Source organism: Chelonia mydas, chromosome 1 (assembly GCF_015237465.2).
Source record: "Chelonia mydas isolate rCheMyd1 chromosome 1, rCheMyd1.pri.v2, whole genome shotgun sequence".
In the NCBI taxonomy this organism is placed as follows: Eukaryota; Metazoa; Chordata; order Testudines; family Cheloniidae; genus Chelonia; species Chelonia mydas.
The window spans coordinates 257,249,946-257,266,960 of record NC_057849.1 but is presented as its reverse complement, the minus strand read 5'-3'; the positions used below and the strand labels follow the sequence as shown (position 1 = coordinate 257,266,960).

The following is a 17,015-nucleotide window of genomic DNA, read 5'->3' as shown; positions in this document are numbered from 1 at the left end:
CCAGTAAACTGTTGAAATGTCCCTTTTGAAGTGCACCCCCAGATAAGACTCTTCTCCCATGTTGCTTGTTCAATGTGCTTCCCCCACTGTTGGTTTCACAGATTCCTGTCAACCATTTTTCCCGTTGTCTTCCTGTGCAAATTGGACTTCCATTGTGTTGGCTATACCATGCTTAATTTACATCAAAGACCGGGATAAGTGAATAGCTATGCTTATATCTGGCAGAAGACCTGTTTGTTCACTCTGCCTTGTTATAGACTTTAAAACATAATTTCAGTGTGTATATATATGCTTCTTTATATAGTGTCAGAAGGTACATTTCACAGTGATATTAATGGCTAGTGTCTCATTGGCTTTCGTTTAATATCTTATAAAACACTTTTTGGGTAATTACTGAGAAAGCAGTGTTTTGTTGTCTAGTGAGTTTATCAGACCAGATAGGAGCTTGGTGATATAGACTAGTGAACCCGTTCCCAACTGGCACCAAAGGACCTCTGTATCACACCCTCTGTGGCTGATTTTACTAGTTTATTAGCTGGGAATTTATCTTACTTATGGATTGAGTTGCGATAATTTACAGTGTTAGTGGGCTCAGATACAGTTCAATTGGGCAGCAAGCCTGAGGCTGCTCATAAAGTAGGGATTGCACAGCTGCAGGGAAGACAGCAGGTGTGAGGAGGGGCAGCTGTGCAACTGAAATATCAGTTGCTAGTAAAGATTGGTGTGGAGAGATGCAAAGAACTCCATTTCCCCACAATCTAAGGAGGGAGTTGAATGTGCTGGCTCCACAGCACCACTTTCTAGTTTAGGGGAGCAAGAAATCAAAATTGGAAAGCTAGTCTTGGTTTTGTGCATGGTACTGTGTGAAATTAGGTTTGCTTTTTGTTCATGTTATGGCGGGACGGGAGTCCACATCACAAATTGCTGTAATCTCATTTAATTCTTTTTTTCATCCCGGTTGATGAAAGGGATGAGTGACTAAGAACTGATAGATGAAGAATGAATTCTGTGCTTGTTCTTTTAAGTCTTTACTGCAAAGTTGACCTGAGTCCCATCCACATACAACCCTTAACCTGAGTGTAGTTGTGCTTTCAACTCCAGTTGGCTGACCCATCAGGGGGAATAGGCTAAAACTCAAATTAGTAGAACCGGTCAGTTGCTAACATGATGACTGAAATGTGGATGCAGGCTAGCACCACTCAAGTGGCACTAATCTTACAGTGCCTTTCCACAGTTCCCCCCACCATGTGGATAGAAAGGATTGGCAAATTCTCCCACAATTCAGTGGGAAAGAATTTATAAAGTGGCTAAGCTTACTGTAAGTAAATGGAACCCTGGGCTATGCCCCCAGAAGTCTGTTCCACACAAATCAGTGCCAGTGTGGGCACAGCAGCTTGAGTGTAGTTTTGAGGTGTCTGCTCTCACTTGAGCTGGGCTAAGTCAAGAGGAATAACTTGAGTTTAGATAAAAAGAAAAGGAGTACTTGTGGAACCTTAGAGACTAACCAATTTATTTGAGCATAAGCTTTCGTGAGCTACAGCTCACTTCATCCACTGAATGCATCCGATGAAGTGAGCTGTACTACTCCTTTTCTTTTTGCGAATACAGACTAACACGGCTGCTACTCTGAAACTTGAGTTTGGATAACTCAGGTTAACTCTGCAGTGAAAACATACCTAAGTTGGGGTTCCTGCACTTTTGTGCCTGGAAGTAGAGGAGGAGGAGGAGTATGTACTGAGTCCTTGTGCTCTACCTTTTCTACTATTTCTGTGACTGTCCATCTGGTACTGATCACCAGAACAATTCATGTAAAGGCTTTTAAAAGATATAGGTTCAATCTGAAAGGCAGTTTGGCGCAGGAACAATTGGGTACATAAGAACATAAGAATGGCCATACTAGGTCAGACCAAAGGTCCATCCAGCCCAGTATTCTGTCAGCCGACAGTGGTCAATGCCAGGTGCCCCAGAGGGAGTAAACCTAACAGGTAATGATCGAGTGATTTGTTTTAAACCTGCTGCCCATTAATTTCATTTGGTGGTCCCTAGTTCTTATATTATGAGAACAAGTAAATAACTTTTCCTTATTCACTTTCTCCACATCGCTCGTGATTTTATAGACCTCTATCATATCCCCCCTGAGTCTCCTCTTTTCCAAAATGAAAAGTCCTAGCCTCTTTAATCTGTCCTCATATGGGACCCATTCCAAACCTCTAATCATTTTAGTTGCCCTTCTCTGAACCTTTTCCAATGCCAGTATATCTTTTTTGAGATGAGGAGACCACATCTGAACGCAGTATTCAAGATGTGGGCGTACCATGGATTTATATAAGGGCAATAAGATATTCTCCGTCTTAGTCTCTCTCCCTTTTTTAGAATAGAACCTCAGTTGCCACATTCAGATCAGAGACTTGTGCCAGTTGGTAAATTTCCATGCTGTTCAGCCACTCCCAAGTTCCGAGTCACCAGCAAAGGCAAATAACCTATTGTAATCACTGGAGTAGCAGCAGTTTGGCCTGAACATGTAAACAGTGGTGTATAAACATTTCCATTGGATGAAGAAGGTTTATTAGCAAGATGAGACGTCTGCATTTCTTAAAGATGATGACACTCCTTTTTTTCTTCTGAAAAACTTAGGTGGTAGAATTTTGCCTGCAGTGGTTTCTTATATTTACAGGCAAAAAGGAGTGGAAAAGTACGTACTTTTTGACCATGTCCTGGCAGAGGCAGGCAGTAAAGGCAATCTAATTAAAATATTCTCCATCAATAATTAACAGTTATCAGATTAATCTTTGCTCTGTGACTGAGACGCTGAAAATCTTTTCCCATTGCTTCTTCTCTTCAGGCTCTTAAAATCAAAAAAGGACATGTTAAGTGTTACCCAGTGACCAAAAATTGACAGGCCAGCAGTAGTTTAGCTGAAAGGCCTCACCAGCTCCTCTCAATTTTCATGTAAGTGGAGTTGCTCTAGAGGTGACTTACAGTCTACTGGTAAAAGAAAAAGGGAGATTGCAAATGGAGTAGGGAGTTGTAAATAAGAGTTATCAGTACAATATGTTGGAAATAAAAAAAATCTCAGGAAATGCACACGCATGAATGTTCTTCAGAGCTTTCCATTATCCAGTTTTTAGGGCACAATCTCCATAAATAATGTAAGGAAGTCTAGCAGAATCATCTTAAGAAATCAGTAGATAACAAGGCTTTTTATGCAGCAAAGTGAGAGACTAAATTTTGTCTTATATCATTCTCTACCTTTGTGTTTAGGAGACTTTCCAAGGTGTTTTGAGTCTTCAGGAATAATTTTTTTAGCCTTCCCTAGCCTAGGAAAATTAGGATCTGTTTGTCAGGGTAGCCTCACCAGTGCTAGCAATGGCGGAGGTGCAGTGTGGATGTGAGACCAGCATATATATTCTCTCCCCCTCCTTTGTTGGGTTGTAAGTACAATCCTGTGAATTTGTCAAAATCTTTCTAAAAAGATGTCTTGACTTCTGCTACGTGTCCATTTTCATAAGCAGGCATTTTGTGTTGATATTTAAATGGTCAGAAGTAGGTCTAGAAATTAATAACTCATTGAGGTGAATGTTGTACGGAGTGGGGGCCATCTTGGCTGATTTGGCTGGCAAGGCTGGACAGTGCTACAGTATACGGAGTTCATGTGAAGGATAGAAATGTTTTTCACAATGACAGTTCAAATTCTGTCTGAAGATCTTAAAATGGCAAGATCTTCAAGTTTAATATTTGCATCAATTTAGATTAGTGTGGTAATAGTTTAACCACCTTGCAGTGTGCTGCCTCCAGGACAGTAGTTGGCCAGGTAGAAGTGGAATTCTTTCTAACAAATTTATAATTTTGCAGTTGCCTTGGACATGTCTTTCTCTTCTCTGCTTTTATGCGGTGGAGTGAGTTTTGTTTTTTTTTAAAGTTTGGGCCTGTCTCGTAACTGTCCAAGCACCTAAGTGTGGGTCACATGTTTCTTCAGTCCTCTTGACCCTATCCCTTCTGTTGCTCATAATATTTTCTGTTGCACATTCCCTACGTTTTTCAGCCTTGCTCTGTTACTTCATAATGGTTCCAGGACTGTCAGGTCTGAAGCCTGTACAGTGAGAAGCAGAGGCTGTTTTTTTTTCCAGAGATGATGTGATGATAAGGAATGACTGCAGTCATTCCTTCCACCTCTTTAGTGTGGTGGTGGTGATGTTTTTCTAGCCCTTACTATGAACAGAAATGTATTTTGGAGTAGAAAGCAGAATAAAGTTTTGTATCTGAGGCTATGTCTACACTACTGCGGTAAGTCAACCTACGCTATGCAACTCCAGCGATGTGAATAACGTAAGTCTCCCGTCGACTTACCTTACTCTTCTCGTTGGGGGTAGAGTACATGGGTTGACTGGAGAGCGATCTGCTGTCGATTTGGTGGGTCTACATTAGACCCGCTAAATTGGCTGCCAGTGGATTGATCTCAGAGCATTGATCCCGGCTGTAGTGTAGATGTAGCCTGAGTCCTTTGTATGGCTACTCATCATTTTATTATGAAAGTTATATGTATGGAGGATGGATGTGAGTGAGGAGAGCCCACAGTTAGTGGTTGGAAACCTGTTTCCATCCTTACTGTCTTCTCATTAGGATGGCAGGCTTTAAGGAGGATCTGAAATAATGACTAACCTTAGTTTCTGGTCCGCCTTAGTTAGTGTTTCTGCCGTATGTTCATGTTCAGTCTATGGCACCAAGCAAAAATAGGGGTTTTTAACGCTCACATGTTTAACTCAACATCTCACATAAGGTTTCAAGAAAAAGTCTGCAGAAATATAAGATTTCTGTTGCAATCTTGGCAAAGTCATGCCATGTATGCTGCTTTTGTCTTCTCTTCTGTTTGGATGGGTAACATGAAGAAATAAACTAGTCATCATGTTCTCCCAGATTCCTCATTCTATGTTTAGGGCTTGACTGGTTGAGGGACAGGCAACTTGTGTACTGAATATTGTTGGCACTCAAGGTCTCAAGACAGTGTGGTCCTTGGAACAGAAAGATCAACAAAACTGAACTAGAAGTGATACTTCGGCAGTGCTAAGGGTGCAACTGCCAAAATGGTAGGTGGTATTTACCTGTTTCAGTCCTACTTTTGTCAATGTGTGTACCAAAATACTTAAAGGTAGTGACAAAAAACCCTCTGGGAGGAACTCTGTCTCATGCTAAAACAGAATGTAGGCTGTTTTGTGTATGAAGAGCCTTGAATTTGTGTTCGTTTTTTCCCTTTTCAGTGATCAGAGGTTGCTGCTGGCATGGAACCAAACTGTGTGTGTTTGTGGGAACTGTAAGCAAGGTATGTATAAACATATTTCCCCTCTACCCTCTCCAGTCTTATACCTTTGTTTTCAAACCTATTTGCTCTTTTGTACTATATCTTTAAATTTACCGTTGCTTTGTTGGCACTGATGGTCACTGTCATTGCCCTACTCCACTGAAGATGGAATTTTGGAAATCCATATAGACATGAGACCTGACAGCTTCCCAGAAGAGAGAAAAACACAGGACACAGCTATACTAGTACCATTACCATGTCAAGTGTAAACAGACTTTGACATTCTGTTGTAGTTACATCTAACACTGAGAGCATCCATTTTTTCTAGTCATAAGAAAGTTAGTTGTACCTTGCTGAAGAGCCCAGTTTGTATTGTTTTGTCCAAACAACCTTGTTTCTACCCATACGGTTTCAGCTGCTGGTCTCAGTACAGAGAAGTGTGTTAAATACAGTATGTTCATATGGGATGTTTTCCTGTACTGAGACTGTTCTATATAAATTCTTATACCATGCTTGTATCTGAACACCTTTATGGTAGGTAGGCTGGCTCACTCAGTTGTACACAACCAGGTGATTCTGTCTACACAGAAGAATTACCATATTAGAACTCAATTATGGCCCGGCACTTGTGATATAAACCTGCCCAAAAGAAGGGATGATGCAGGGTAGGCCTCAGGATCAGGAGCCATGTGTTAAACAATCATTTTTGGCCATAGGCTAAATGTAGTCATCTGTATCTGTTACAGCCTGGTTACTAACTTGATAAAAGTTTACTGTAGTGGAGTCCAAAGAGACAGAAAAGCATTAGTTCATTTCTAGGAGCACTGACAGGAAGGCTGTAAAGCCAGGCTTAAGGCTTGTTTTAGATTTCTCCAATGTTCTGGTTCAGTATTACTCCTTTTTTTTGGAGGGGGAAAAAGAGCCAGCCTATTTGACTGTAGTGGAGGCTGAATCCTTTACCGCAGAACTGGTAAAGTATGGGCAACACCAGTGCAAACTTCTCCCACATTATTTATTACCCATTTATTCTCCACCAGTGTGCCTTAGGTCTCAAGTGATAGGGCCACGTTTAGGGTTGAGAAGAATAAATTTCCCTGCCTATTGAGTCCTTAATACCTTTGGCTAACAAACCAATCATCTTGGTGGAATGCTAAAATGTTCTAAAGGAGTGGTGGGAAGCCCTCGTTATGCCTGTCAGGGTAATCCGCTGGCAGGCTGCAAGACAGTTTCTTTACATTGACCATCCGCAGGCACGGACGCCCACAACTCCCAGTGGCTGCGGTTTGCTGTTCCCAGCCAATGGGAGCTGCGGGAAGCGGCGGCCTGCACGTCCCTGCGGCCTACGCAGCTTCCTGCAGCTCCCATTGGCCAGGAACGGCGAACCGTGGCCACTGGGAGCTGCGGGTGGCCGTGCCTGTGGACGGTCAATGTAAACAAATTGTCTCGCGGCCCGCCAGTGGATTACCCATATGGGCTGCAGTTTGCCCACCACTGTTCTAAAGCATACCAGGATCATTGCTGCAGATGAAACTGCCTAGACAGTTGCAATAGCTGGAAATCCATAGGTTGATGTAGGCAGGTGTCACAATGGAAATAAAAGGAGTAAAAGATCTTGGATAATTTGGTATCATATTCTGGCCTTGATATTGAAATAGATGTCATGTTAGTATTCAGAGAGCTGAAAACCATATTGAAGAAACTGGGATTCCAAATTGGGGACCACTGAGGGGGAAGGTAGGGAAGTTAAACTCAGATTGGTGTAACTCCTGGGGATTCCACATCATGAGAGATTCTCATGATTAGAGAGGGTAAATGGGCCTAGAAAACTTCTGGCAGTCTCTGCTCTTGACCACACAGATGGGTTAGTCTGATTTTAAAAAAACTTCAGGGAATATACCTCTTCAGTACCTGTAAATTAGTATTCCTCCAAATCCTCTGCTTTCCACAGTAAAGGTCTTGTATTAATAACTCACCAGCCTGTGTAAATGAAATAAACCTGGCCCTTTGCTCTGCTCTTGGATGGTAGTGGTTGCTCTAGAATGCCAGAGAAAATTATTTTATACTATGGCTGAAACCTTTAAAGGAATATTGCACAAAGTGGGCAGTAAATTGTACACAAACAATATTTGCGCTGTGTATAAATGGGATTAGATGCTCATTTGGTGACTTTTACCAGTTCAAGGTTTAATAGATTGCTGCTCTTGAATTGTAAGGAATTCTTCCCCTCACACCCACTGCAGGGCTTTAGTACAGACTTTGATGGGAAAAGGAGATTATTTTCATGTTTTTGAGCAGGATTAGTTTTAGTAAATACCACATCATGAGTTTCCTAAAACTGTGACAAGTGACACTTCTAATACCGCAGTCCTTTGTTTTTATGTCCACCCAGGCTTCTGTTGCAATGTTCGAAGAGTTTGAAAGCCACAGAATGCCTTCTATAAGCATTGGATTATGAAATGTATTTGAAAATATTTGGGATTCTGGTCTGTATTTCTGAACCTGCTATTCATGTATTCAAGAAATAAATAGTCATTTGACAATTATTTTTATGAGCTTTTGTTTAAACCTTTATCACTGCTGGACTGAGTAAAATGAATGTGAATTTTTTTGAGGAAAATTTCTATAGAGCATTAGAAATATGGTCCTGGATGAGAGTGGGTTTTTTAAGGCTAATGGGGGAATTGCCTTTATCTACATGGATTTATCAGCCATTGTACAGATGATGCTGTTTTTGATGCAATTACGCAGACATGCTCATTCTTGCTCCTTCTCCTTCTAAGCCCTAACAAACAGCTGTTCAGACCTTTTAGTCTGATAAGATTTCTTGCTATTTCCTTGCTGGCCCCAACATGTTTTGTTTTGGATCTTATATTGGCAGATTTGCTCAAGGCAACAGTGAAAAGATTTCAGGTGATCTTCAAAGATGGCCTGTCCCCTACTCTTTAAGGTAATTGGGGCAGGATACAGTCGTGGCACCACACCCATCTGTTCCTTATCAACTTTTCTGTTTGCATGTGTTGCAAGAATGTTTTTTTTGTTTTGTTTTTTGTTTTTTAAATGAAGGCCTGGAGGATGGTGACTCAAGGAATCAGGGATGGGATAAACACAACCTTTCACCTTGGAGTCACTGGTCTAATCCAGCCTATGGTTGATAGTAACTGAAAATGGTTCATTTGCTTTTATGAAATGAGTTGATCACAGTCCTGTTCCCAGAGGACCAGTGTCTGAATTTTATATTTACATATAATAATAATAAAAAAATTGCGCTAATTAATCATATCACGGGCATTCTCTGCAGCAGAGGCTGAACTCATTTACCTTAAGGTGAGTTCCCCGACGTCAGAGATGATGCACGCTGTCGAGATGCGGAGTTTGTGAGAAGCTTGCACTACTGCTGCCTGTGCTATAGTATAGACAGCTATGGTGTCAGTCTTCAGGCCAATCTGCCCGGACCTAAATTTACTGGAAAAATAGTCCTGTCTCCATGTGTTGCCTACTTGCAATCTAAGTGGAAGTATACTGAATGCTTTCCTTACTATATCATTTTGGAGACCCTTGTGGAGGTAACTTCCTTCATATCCAAAGGTAAAAGGAAAGACTGAGAATTGCTTCACTTCTGGAGAACCTCTTACTGGGCAAGCCATGGATTGACATTGACTTAGTGTGGCTAGAATGGAGGGAAATGGAAGGAGACATATTGAAAGAAGTGGGTGAGCTAGCAAATTAACATTAACCAATCCCTCTACGATAGTCTTGTATCTGATTTCTTTAAGTCAGTGGTCTCCAGCCTTTTTATGCCCAAGATCACTTTTTGAGTTTAAAGGCAACCCAGGATCTACCCCGCCCCTTCCCCAAAGGCTCGCCCCACTCACTTCGTTCCCCCCTCTCTCCGTCACTCGCTCTCCCCCACCCTCACTCGGTTTCACCGGGCTGGGGTGGAGTGTGGGAGGGGATGTGGGCTCTGGGCTGGGAGCGAGGGGTTTGCAGTGTGGGAGGGGGCTCTGGGCTGAGCCTGGGGCAGGGGTGGCCACCTGAGCTTGAGAAGGAGCCAGAATTTACCAATGTACATTGCCAAAGAGACACAGTAATACGTCAGCAGCCCCCCATCAGCTCCCCCGCTCCCAGCACCTCCCACCCACCAGCAACCCTGCTGATCAGAACCTCCCCCTCTCTCCCGACTCCTCCCGATCAGCTGTTTTGTGGCATGCAGGAGGTTCTGGGGTGGGGGGAGGAGCAAGGGCACGGCAGGCTCAGGGGAGGGGGAGGGAAGGGGTGGAGTGGGGGCAGGGCCTGTGGCAGGGCCAGGGGTTGAGAGGTGAGCATTTCCCAGCACATTGGAAAGTTGGCACCTGTAGCTCTAGCCCTGGAGTTGGTGCCTATACAAGGAGCCGCATATTAACTTCTGAAGAGCCGCATGTGGCTCTGGAGCCACAGGTTGGCCACCCCTGCAGTAGGCGGTGAGGGGTGCAAGCTCTGGGAGGGAGTTTGGGTGCAGGAGGGGGCTACAGGCTGGGTCACAGTGTTGGGGTGGAGGACGGGGTGCTGGCTCTGGGCAGGGGGGGGTCAGGGCTGGGGTTTGGGCTGCAGGAGGGGGTTTGGGATGCAGGCTCTGGGAGGGGGCTCTGGGCTGGGGGTTGGGGTATGGCCTCCTGCTGGGCAGCACTTACCTCTGGCAGCTCCCGGTTGGTGGTGCAGCGTGGCTGCCACTAAGGCAGGCTTCCTGCCTGCCTCCCTACCCCAGCCCCACACCTCTCCCAGAAGGGGTCAGTGTGCCCCTGTGGTCCCTGGCGGGGGCGCGGGTGGGCAGCACATGGTAATGTGCGCTGCCCCTCTCTGCAGGTACTGCCCCCACAGCTCCATTGGCCACAGCTCCCCGTTCCTGGCCAATGGGAGCTGCGGGGGCGGTGCTTGGAGGCAGGAGCAGTGTGTGGAGGGATACCCCTGCCCCCCCCAGGAGTGGCGTGGGACTGGGGCAGGCAGGAAGTCTGTCTTAGCAGCAGCCCCGCTGCGCTGCAGGAGATCGCGATCATCTGGGAGATCCTCTAGGATCGACCAGTTGATTGCGATCGACCAGTTGGTGACCACTGGTTTAAGGGATGCTGTGTCTGAGTTTGAAATTCAGAATTTGTTGTCAGCCACAAAAAGTCCCATTGGGGGATTTTCTTGGAGACAATTTGGATATTTAATTGCTTTCTCCTTCAGATCATTAAACAGTGTTTCATGGCTAACAGAAATCTTGGAAACCAGGACTTGGTTTCACTCAAATTAATATGCATATAGCTGTCTTCAAGCAGCTTCAGAGCAAGGGAGGGTATTTTTACCAAGAAGCAGTCAGGAACTGGGACAGTTAGCTCTGAAAGATTGTATAGTATGTCTTTAGAAAAACTCTCCACTGAAGACATTTGTGTAAAATACTACATTGGGGAGGCAAGTGGGAACAGAAGTGTTGCTTCCCATCCGAACTTTCTTAACCAAAGAGGATTTCCTTACTTCTCTGTCTCTTATTTTTGGAATTGAGGAGAAAGTCTGATCAGGGTTAAATTCCTGTAATAGCCTCATGTCCTTTGTTTTTGTGTAAATACCATGTTCTTCTGTGGCTGGGATTCCAGTGGTGTCTGAGCAAGCTTGTGCTTCCTTATAGAGTGCACACATGATCTTTGTTTTATAACTGTTTCCTGTGTTTTACTTTACTATGACTATCTGAAGTCCTGAACAATCTGGCACAAGACTCTGTACTTAGAGCTATCGAAGTGATCAGATATTCAATGGCAGTTGCTTTTGGAATTTTGTATAATCTTTCCAAAACATTTTAGACTCTGTGGCTCAGTCTACCCTTCTCTCTGCCCCAGCAGCCTTCAGCTTCACCAGTTTCTTTGCTCCTTTGTGGCTTTGGCAACCATTAGCCAATTAATTATCAATGTAAGTTAAAAAAGTTTAATGGGGTAGGGGACACAGACATTTCAGAACTTAGTAGTGTAGCAGCTGAGCAACCATTGGCCACTACATTTACTAAGCTCATGCTCAAATAAATTGGTTAGTCTCTAAGGTACCACAAGTACTCCTTTTCTTTTTGCGAATACAGACTAACACAGCTGTTACTCTGAAACCTACATTTACTATGATTAGCCACTGATATTTGTGGATAATAAGCAGAGCACACACGAGAATTTATTTAGCAGTATCTCAATTTAACATATTGCTGATGCTGCCATTTGCTTCAGATTTCCCTTCTCCTGGATTATTCTGCTGAGTTGTGATGATCTGGAGGCACTGATGCCTCTGGGCACAACATGACTGTCTCTTCCTTCTGTTCATTCATCTCAAAGCCTGATCCACTTAAAACCACTCTGCTCCAAGATTACCTCTTCTTTTGGCTGGCTGATCACAGCTGGCACAATCGTTTAACAGAAGGCTGTTCTTAAGTTTTAAAAAAAAAGTGACTACCTCTTCCTAAAATAGCCCAGCTGTACATGCATGCTGCTGCTGTTAGCTGCTCCAGGTTGCTTAGCAATTCTTAAATTGATAGAAATTGCTATTACTCTGGCAACACTGCAAATGCAAACAGATTTCAAGGAGAAAAAAATGGGAAATGCTGTTCATAGCAGTATTGTCACTTGAGTGGGAAAACATATGGTGGGTTTTTCTTTCTTCCTCTTTTCACCTCCCCCCATTTTTGAATCTGTTTTGTCCTGAAGGGTTTCTGTTAATATTTACTGGCATTTCATATTGGGGAAGCTATTGCTGTTTTTTTAATTAATTAAAATATTCAGTGTTAAGGACTGAATTCCTTCCCTACTATGTGAAACTATCACTGAAACCCGTGGGAGGTCCATGCATTGAGCATCTACAGCACTGGGACTCTAATGAATGTGTGTATGTATTTGGCTAGAGAGACTGTAGGAACACTTGATCTCTCTCTCACCTCCCTGGAAAGTAGTCCACTTCTCTCTGGCAGTATGTTAGTCTCCAGCAAGTTTATCAAAAAATATTATTGATACCTATGTAACGATCCCAAATCTTGAAATTTGTTTGTGTGGCCTCTACTATAGGCTAAATTTCAGAGTAGCAGCCGTGTTAGTCTGTATCCGCAAAAAGAAAAGGAGTACTTGTGGCACCTTAGAGACTGACAAATTTATTTGAGCATAAGATAAGTCTTTCTTGAATTTGGAGTGGTCTGATGCATTCAAAACCCAGAAGAAAATGGGGTATAATCAACCCCTGGGGGGAGAGGACTGTCTTTTTTTCTCATTATCTGCATGACCAACACTCCAGTTTTCATTGACTGATTCCAGAGAGAATTGTTTCTGTCCTTAAATGGAAAGTTGTTGTGACCCAAGTCTCTTGACTGAAAGGGAAATAGGGTTAAAATCTCAGAAGACTCTCATTCCCCAAAACTCTTATTGGCTCCTTATTTTTAGGTAAGGATTCTCCATCAATCTTCTGGCTCAATTCAGTTCTTCATGATGTTGTATATTTGTCTCTGTGCAAAATACTCTTATTTTTTTTAAAAAGAGTGACAGCACAACAAAAATTTTAAATATTTAATTATCTTCTAAATATTAATGTGTGTAACTGACAGCTCACTGTAAAATGCTCTTGTTGTTCATGTGGCATGAGTGATTGCTACTGAAAAGATCAAGCTTCTGGCTATAGAAGTCAAGATTCAGCATCTTTTGCATACAACATTTGAAGCACCATACCAAATTCTGTCAAACAAAACTAACTTTTAACAAACCACCACACTTTCTTCTTCCCTAGGTGATGGTTGAATCTCATCAGTCTTTGCATCCTAGTATTCGCAAAATACCTGCTTTTCCTGAGACTTGTAGGGGCAGTGACTGTCAGGGGCACTCAAGATGCAATGAGCCTGGGTTGCTGCATTTGTCAGACTGCTGTTTTTCCTTTGCAGTCACTGTTTGTAAAGTGGTCCACAATGTGGAACAGAACTCCACAAAAGGGAGACACCCTCTATAAGAATTAAATACAATGCAGTCAGGGATTTAGAGTAACCCATTTGCTCTCATTGCTCATATCTGTTTGAAAGTAGCACTTATGTTTCTGTTAAAGAGGAAATGTACTTAGGAAGGTGTAGGCATATTTTAAATAAAGTGTGATGTAAAACCAAATACAGTACTTCATATTGCAGCAGACTTGTTTCACTTCACTAGAGTCTTGTCAGAACAAGCACTGATTTCCTTTGACTTCTTCATAGTCTTTTCTGCTTCCACCTTCTTTCCCTTGCTTGTTCTGATTAGACCATGACCTGGGATCCGAGGGATGAATATATGACAACATAGCTGAAATAACTCGGTATGCAATTTGCCACCAGTTCTCAGTATTTATTTGTGCATGTGCTGTGTTTGCAGTGTTGTGGCCATGTTGGTCCCAAGATAGAAGAGAGACAAGGTGGACAAGTTACTAAGCATTCTTCTGAGAAAAAGTTACTACAACTTAGTACTTTGGTATTAGTTATAAGAGGCATAAAGCTTGCTGCGCCCCAGCTGGAGCGCTGCAACACCAGTGTGGATGCCCTGGTCTGTTAATGCGCTCTGATTGGCTTCCAGAAGTGTCCCACAATGCCTATTCTAGCCACTCTGGTTATCACTTTGAACTCTACTGCCCTGCCCTCAGATGACCAACCACCAGACCCGCCCTTTAAATTCCCTTGGAATTTTGAAAATCCCCTTCCTCTTTGCTCAGCAAGGCTTGGAGTGTTCTCAGTGAATCTTTGCAGGACCATGCCTCCACGCGCCAGGCTATCCCCAGTATGGAGCAATGGCGAGGTGCTGGTCCTCATCAGTGTTTGTGGGGAGGAAGCTGTCCAGTCCCACCCGCGCTCCAGCCGTAGGAATTATGATACCTTCAGGCAGATATCAAGGGACATGATGGAAAGGGGCCATGACCGGGACACACAGCAGTGCAGGGTTAAAGTGAAGGAGCTGCGGAATGCCTACCGCAAAACCCACAATACAAACTGCTGCTCCAGTGCTGCCCCTGCGACCTGCCGTTTCTACAAAGAGCTGGACGCAATACTTGGGGCCGACCCCACCTCCACTCCGAGGCCCACCATGGACACTTCAGAGCCCAGTTCAACAAGGCAGGAGGAGGAAAGCGGGAGCGAGGGTGCTGAGGAGGAGGGAGACACCCTGGCATCCCTAGATGCATGCAGCCAGGAGCTGCTCTCAAGCCAAGAGGAAGGTAGCCAGTCACAGTGGCCGGTGCTTGGGGAAGGACAAACACCTGAGGAAGTGCCCGGTAAGCGGCTTTTATTTCGGGAAGGAATTTATTCGGTGCGAGCACTTGGGGCGAGGAGGGTTAGGGCTGCATGTGTGCCTAGATGCGGAATAGGGCGTTGATGTGCTCTCTCACATTGTGGTAATTGGCCTCAGTGATATCTTCAAAGGTCTCATGCAGAAGCTGGGCAATGCACTTGCACAGGTTTCTTGGGAGAGCTACTGTGCTCCTTGTCCCAGTCAGGCTAACATGTCCGCGCCACTGTGCCGTGAGGGGCGGGGGGACCATTGCTGCACACAGGCAAGCTGCATATGGGCCAGGGTGGAAACTGCATTGTAGTAGAAGACCCTCCCTTGTTTCCCAGGTCACCCTCAGCAGCGAGATATCTTCCAGGATGAAATCCTTTGGAAAATGTGGGGACAATGTTCAGTATAGGGGCCCCCTGCAGCTGTTGGCTCTCCCCAAGGCACAGGACCCCAGAGGACAGCACGACAGTGAAACAATCAGTCCCCCTCGACCCTGTGCTTGCTGATCATTTTGGGGCTCCTGTGGGTTATGTGCGCTCACTTTGGGATGGGCAAATTCTGCTATTGTGTAGACTGTGCTTGTCTTTAAGTATGGACGAATCTTATGTGAACAATGCTGCCTTTGTTAAGTGTTGCATTTTGCCTTTACAGATGCAACCTTGAGATCTCGGCCATCTGTGTTATCACCGGCCGAAAGACTCCAAAGAATTAGTAAGATGCCACGTAGAAGCAAAGAGGACATCATAGAATCATAGAATATCAGGGTTGGAAGGGACCTCAGGAGGTCATCTAGTCCAACCCCCTGCTCAAAGCAGGACCAATCCCCAGCTAAATCATCCCAGCCAGGACTTTGTCAAGCCTGACCTTAAAAACTTCTAAGGAAGGAGATTCCACCACCTCCCTAGGTAACGCATTCCAGTGTTTCACCACCCTCCTAGTGAAAACGTTTTTCCTAATATCCAACCTAAACCTCCCCCACTGCAACTTGAGACCATTACTCCTCGTTCTGTCATCAGCTCTCACTGAGAACAGTCTAGATCCATCCTCTTTGGAACCCCCTTTCAGGTAGTTGAAAGCAGCTATCAAATCCCCCCTCATTCTTCTCTTCTGCAGACTAAACAATCCCAGTTCCCTCAGCCTCTCTTCATAAGTCATGTGCTCCAGCCCCTTAATCATTTTTGTTGCCCTCCGCTGGACTCTTTCTAATTTTTCCACATCCTTCTTGTAGTGTGGGGCCCAAAACTGGACACAGTACTCCAGATGAGGCCTCACCAATGTCGAATAGAGGGGAGTGATCACATCCCTCGATCTGCTGGCAATGCCCCTACTTATACAGCCCAAAATGCCATTAGCCTTCTTGGCAACAAGGGCACGCTGTTGACTCATGTCCAGCTTCTCATCCACTGTAACCCCCTAGGTCCTTTTCTGTAGAACTGCTGCCTAGCCATTCAGTCCCTAGTCTGTAGCAGTGCATGGGATTCTTCCGTCCTAAGTGCAAGACTCTGTACTTGTTCTTGTTGAACCTCATCGGATTTCTTTTGGCCCAATCCTCTAATTTGTCTAGGGCACTCTGTATCCTATCCCTACCCTCCAGTGTATCTACCTCTCCTCCCAGTTTAGTGTCATCTGCAAACTTGCTGAGGGTGCAATCCACGCCATTCTCCAGATCATTAATGAAGATATTGAACAAAACCGGCCCGAGGACCGACCCTTGGGGCACTCCACTTGATACCGGCTCCCAACTAGACATGGAGCCATTGATCACTACCCGTTGAGCCCGACAATCAAGCCAGCTTTCTATCCACCTTATCGTCCATTCATCCAGCCCATACTACTTTAACTTACTGGCAAGAATACTGTGGGAGACCGTGTCAAAAGCTTTGCTAAAGTCAAGGAACAACATGTCCACTGAATTCCCCTCATCCACAGAGCCAGTTATCTCGTCATAGAAGGCAATTAGGTTAGTCAGGCATGACTTGCCCTTGGTGAATCCATGCTGACTGTTCCTGATCACTTTTCTCTCCTCTAAGTGCTTCAGAATTGATTTCTTGAGGACCTGCTCCATGATTTTTCCAGGGAGTGAGGTGAGGATGACTGGCCTGTAGTTCCCCGGATCCTCCTCCTTCCCTTTTTTAAAGACGGGCACTACATTAGCCTTTTTCCAGTCGTCCAAGACCTCCCCCAATCGCCATGAGTTTTCAAAGATAATGGCCGATGGCTCTGCAGTCACATCCGCCAACTCCTTTAGCACTCTCAGATGCAGCGCATCCGGCCCCATGGATTTGTGCTCGTCCAGCTTTTCTAAATAGTCCCGAGCCACTTCTTTCTTCACAGAGGGCTGCTCACCTCCTCCCCATGCTGTGCTGCCCAGTGCAGCAGTCTGGGAGCTGACCTTGTTCGTGAAGACGGAGGCAAAAAAAGCATTGAGTACATTAGCTTTTTCCACATCCTCTGTCACT

General features: G+C 44.5%; 1 protein-coding gene across 11 annotated transcripts in view; it reads left to right on the top strand.

The window, feature by feature from the left end:
- MRTFA (myocardin related transcription factor A) overlaps window positions 1-17,015 on the top strand; it is a 172,877-nt gene that overhangs the window by 10,023 nt on the left and 145,839 nt on the right. For 9 of the 11 annotated variants that reach the window (XR_006289908.1, XM_037882161.2, XM_037882172.2 and 6 more), the window contains exons 2-3: window positions 5,256-5,317; window positions 8,175-8,243. Coding sequence is in view for 8 of the 11 variants with exons in the window: in XM_037882161.2 (XP_037738089.1) it covers window positions 8,220-8,243 (24 nt within the window). In the remaining 3 variants the exon portion in view is untranslated. The remainder of the gene's footprint in view (window positions 1-5,255; window positions 5,318-8,174; window positions 8,244-17,015) is intronic. The other 2 variants (XM_043543849.1, XM_043543848.1) reach the window with 1 other exon arrangement.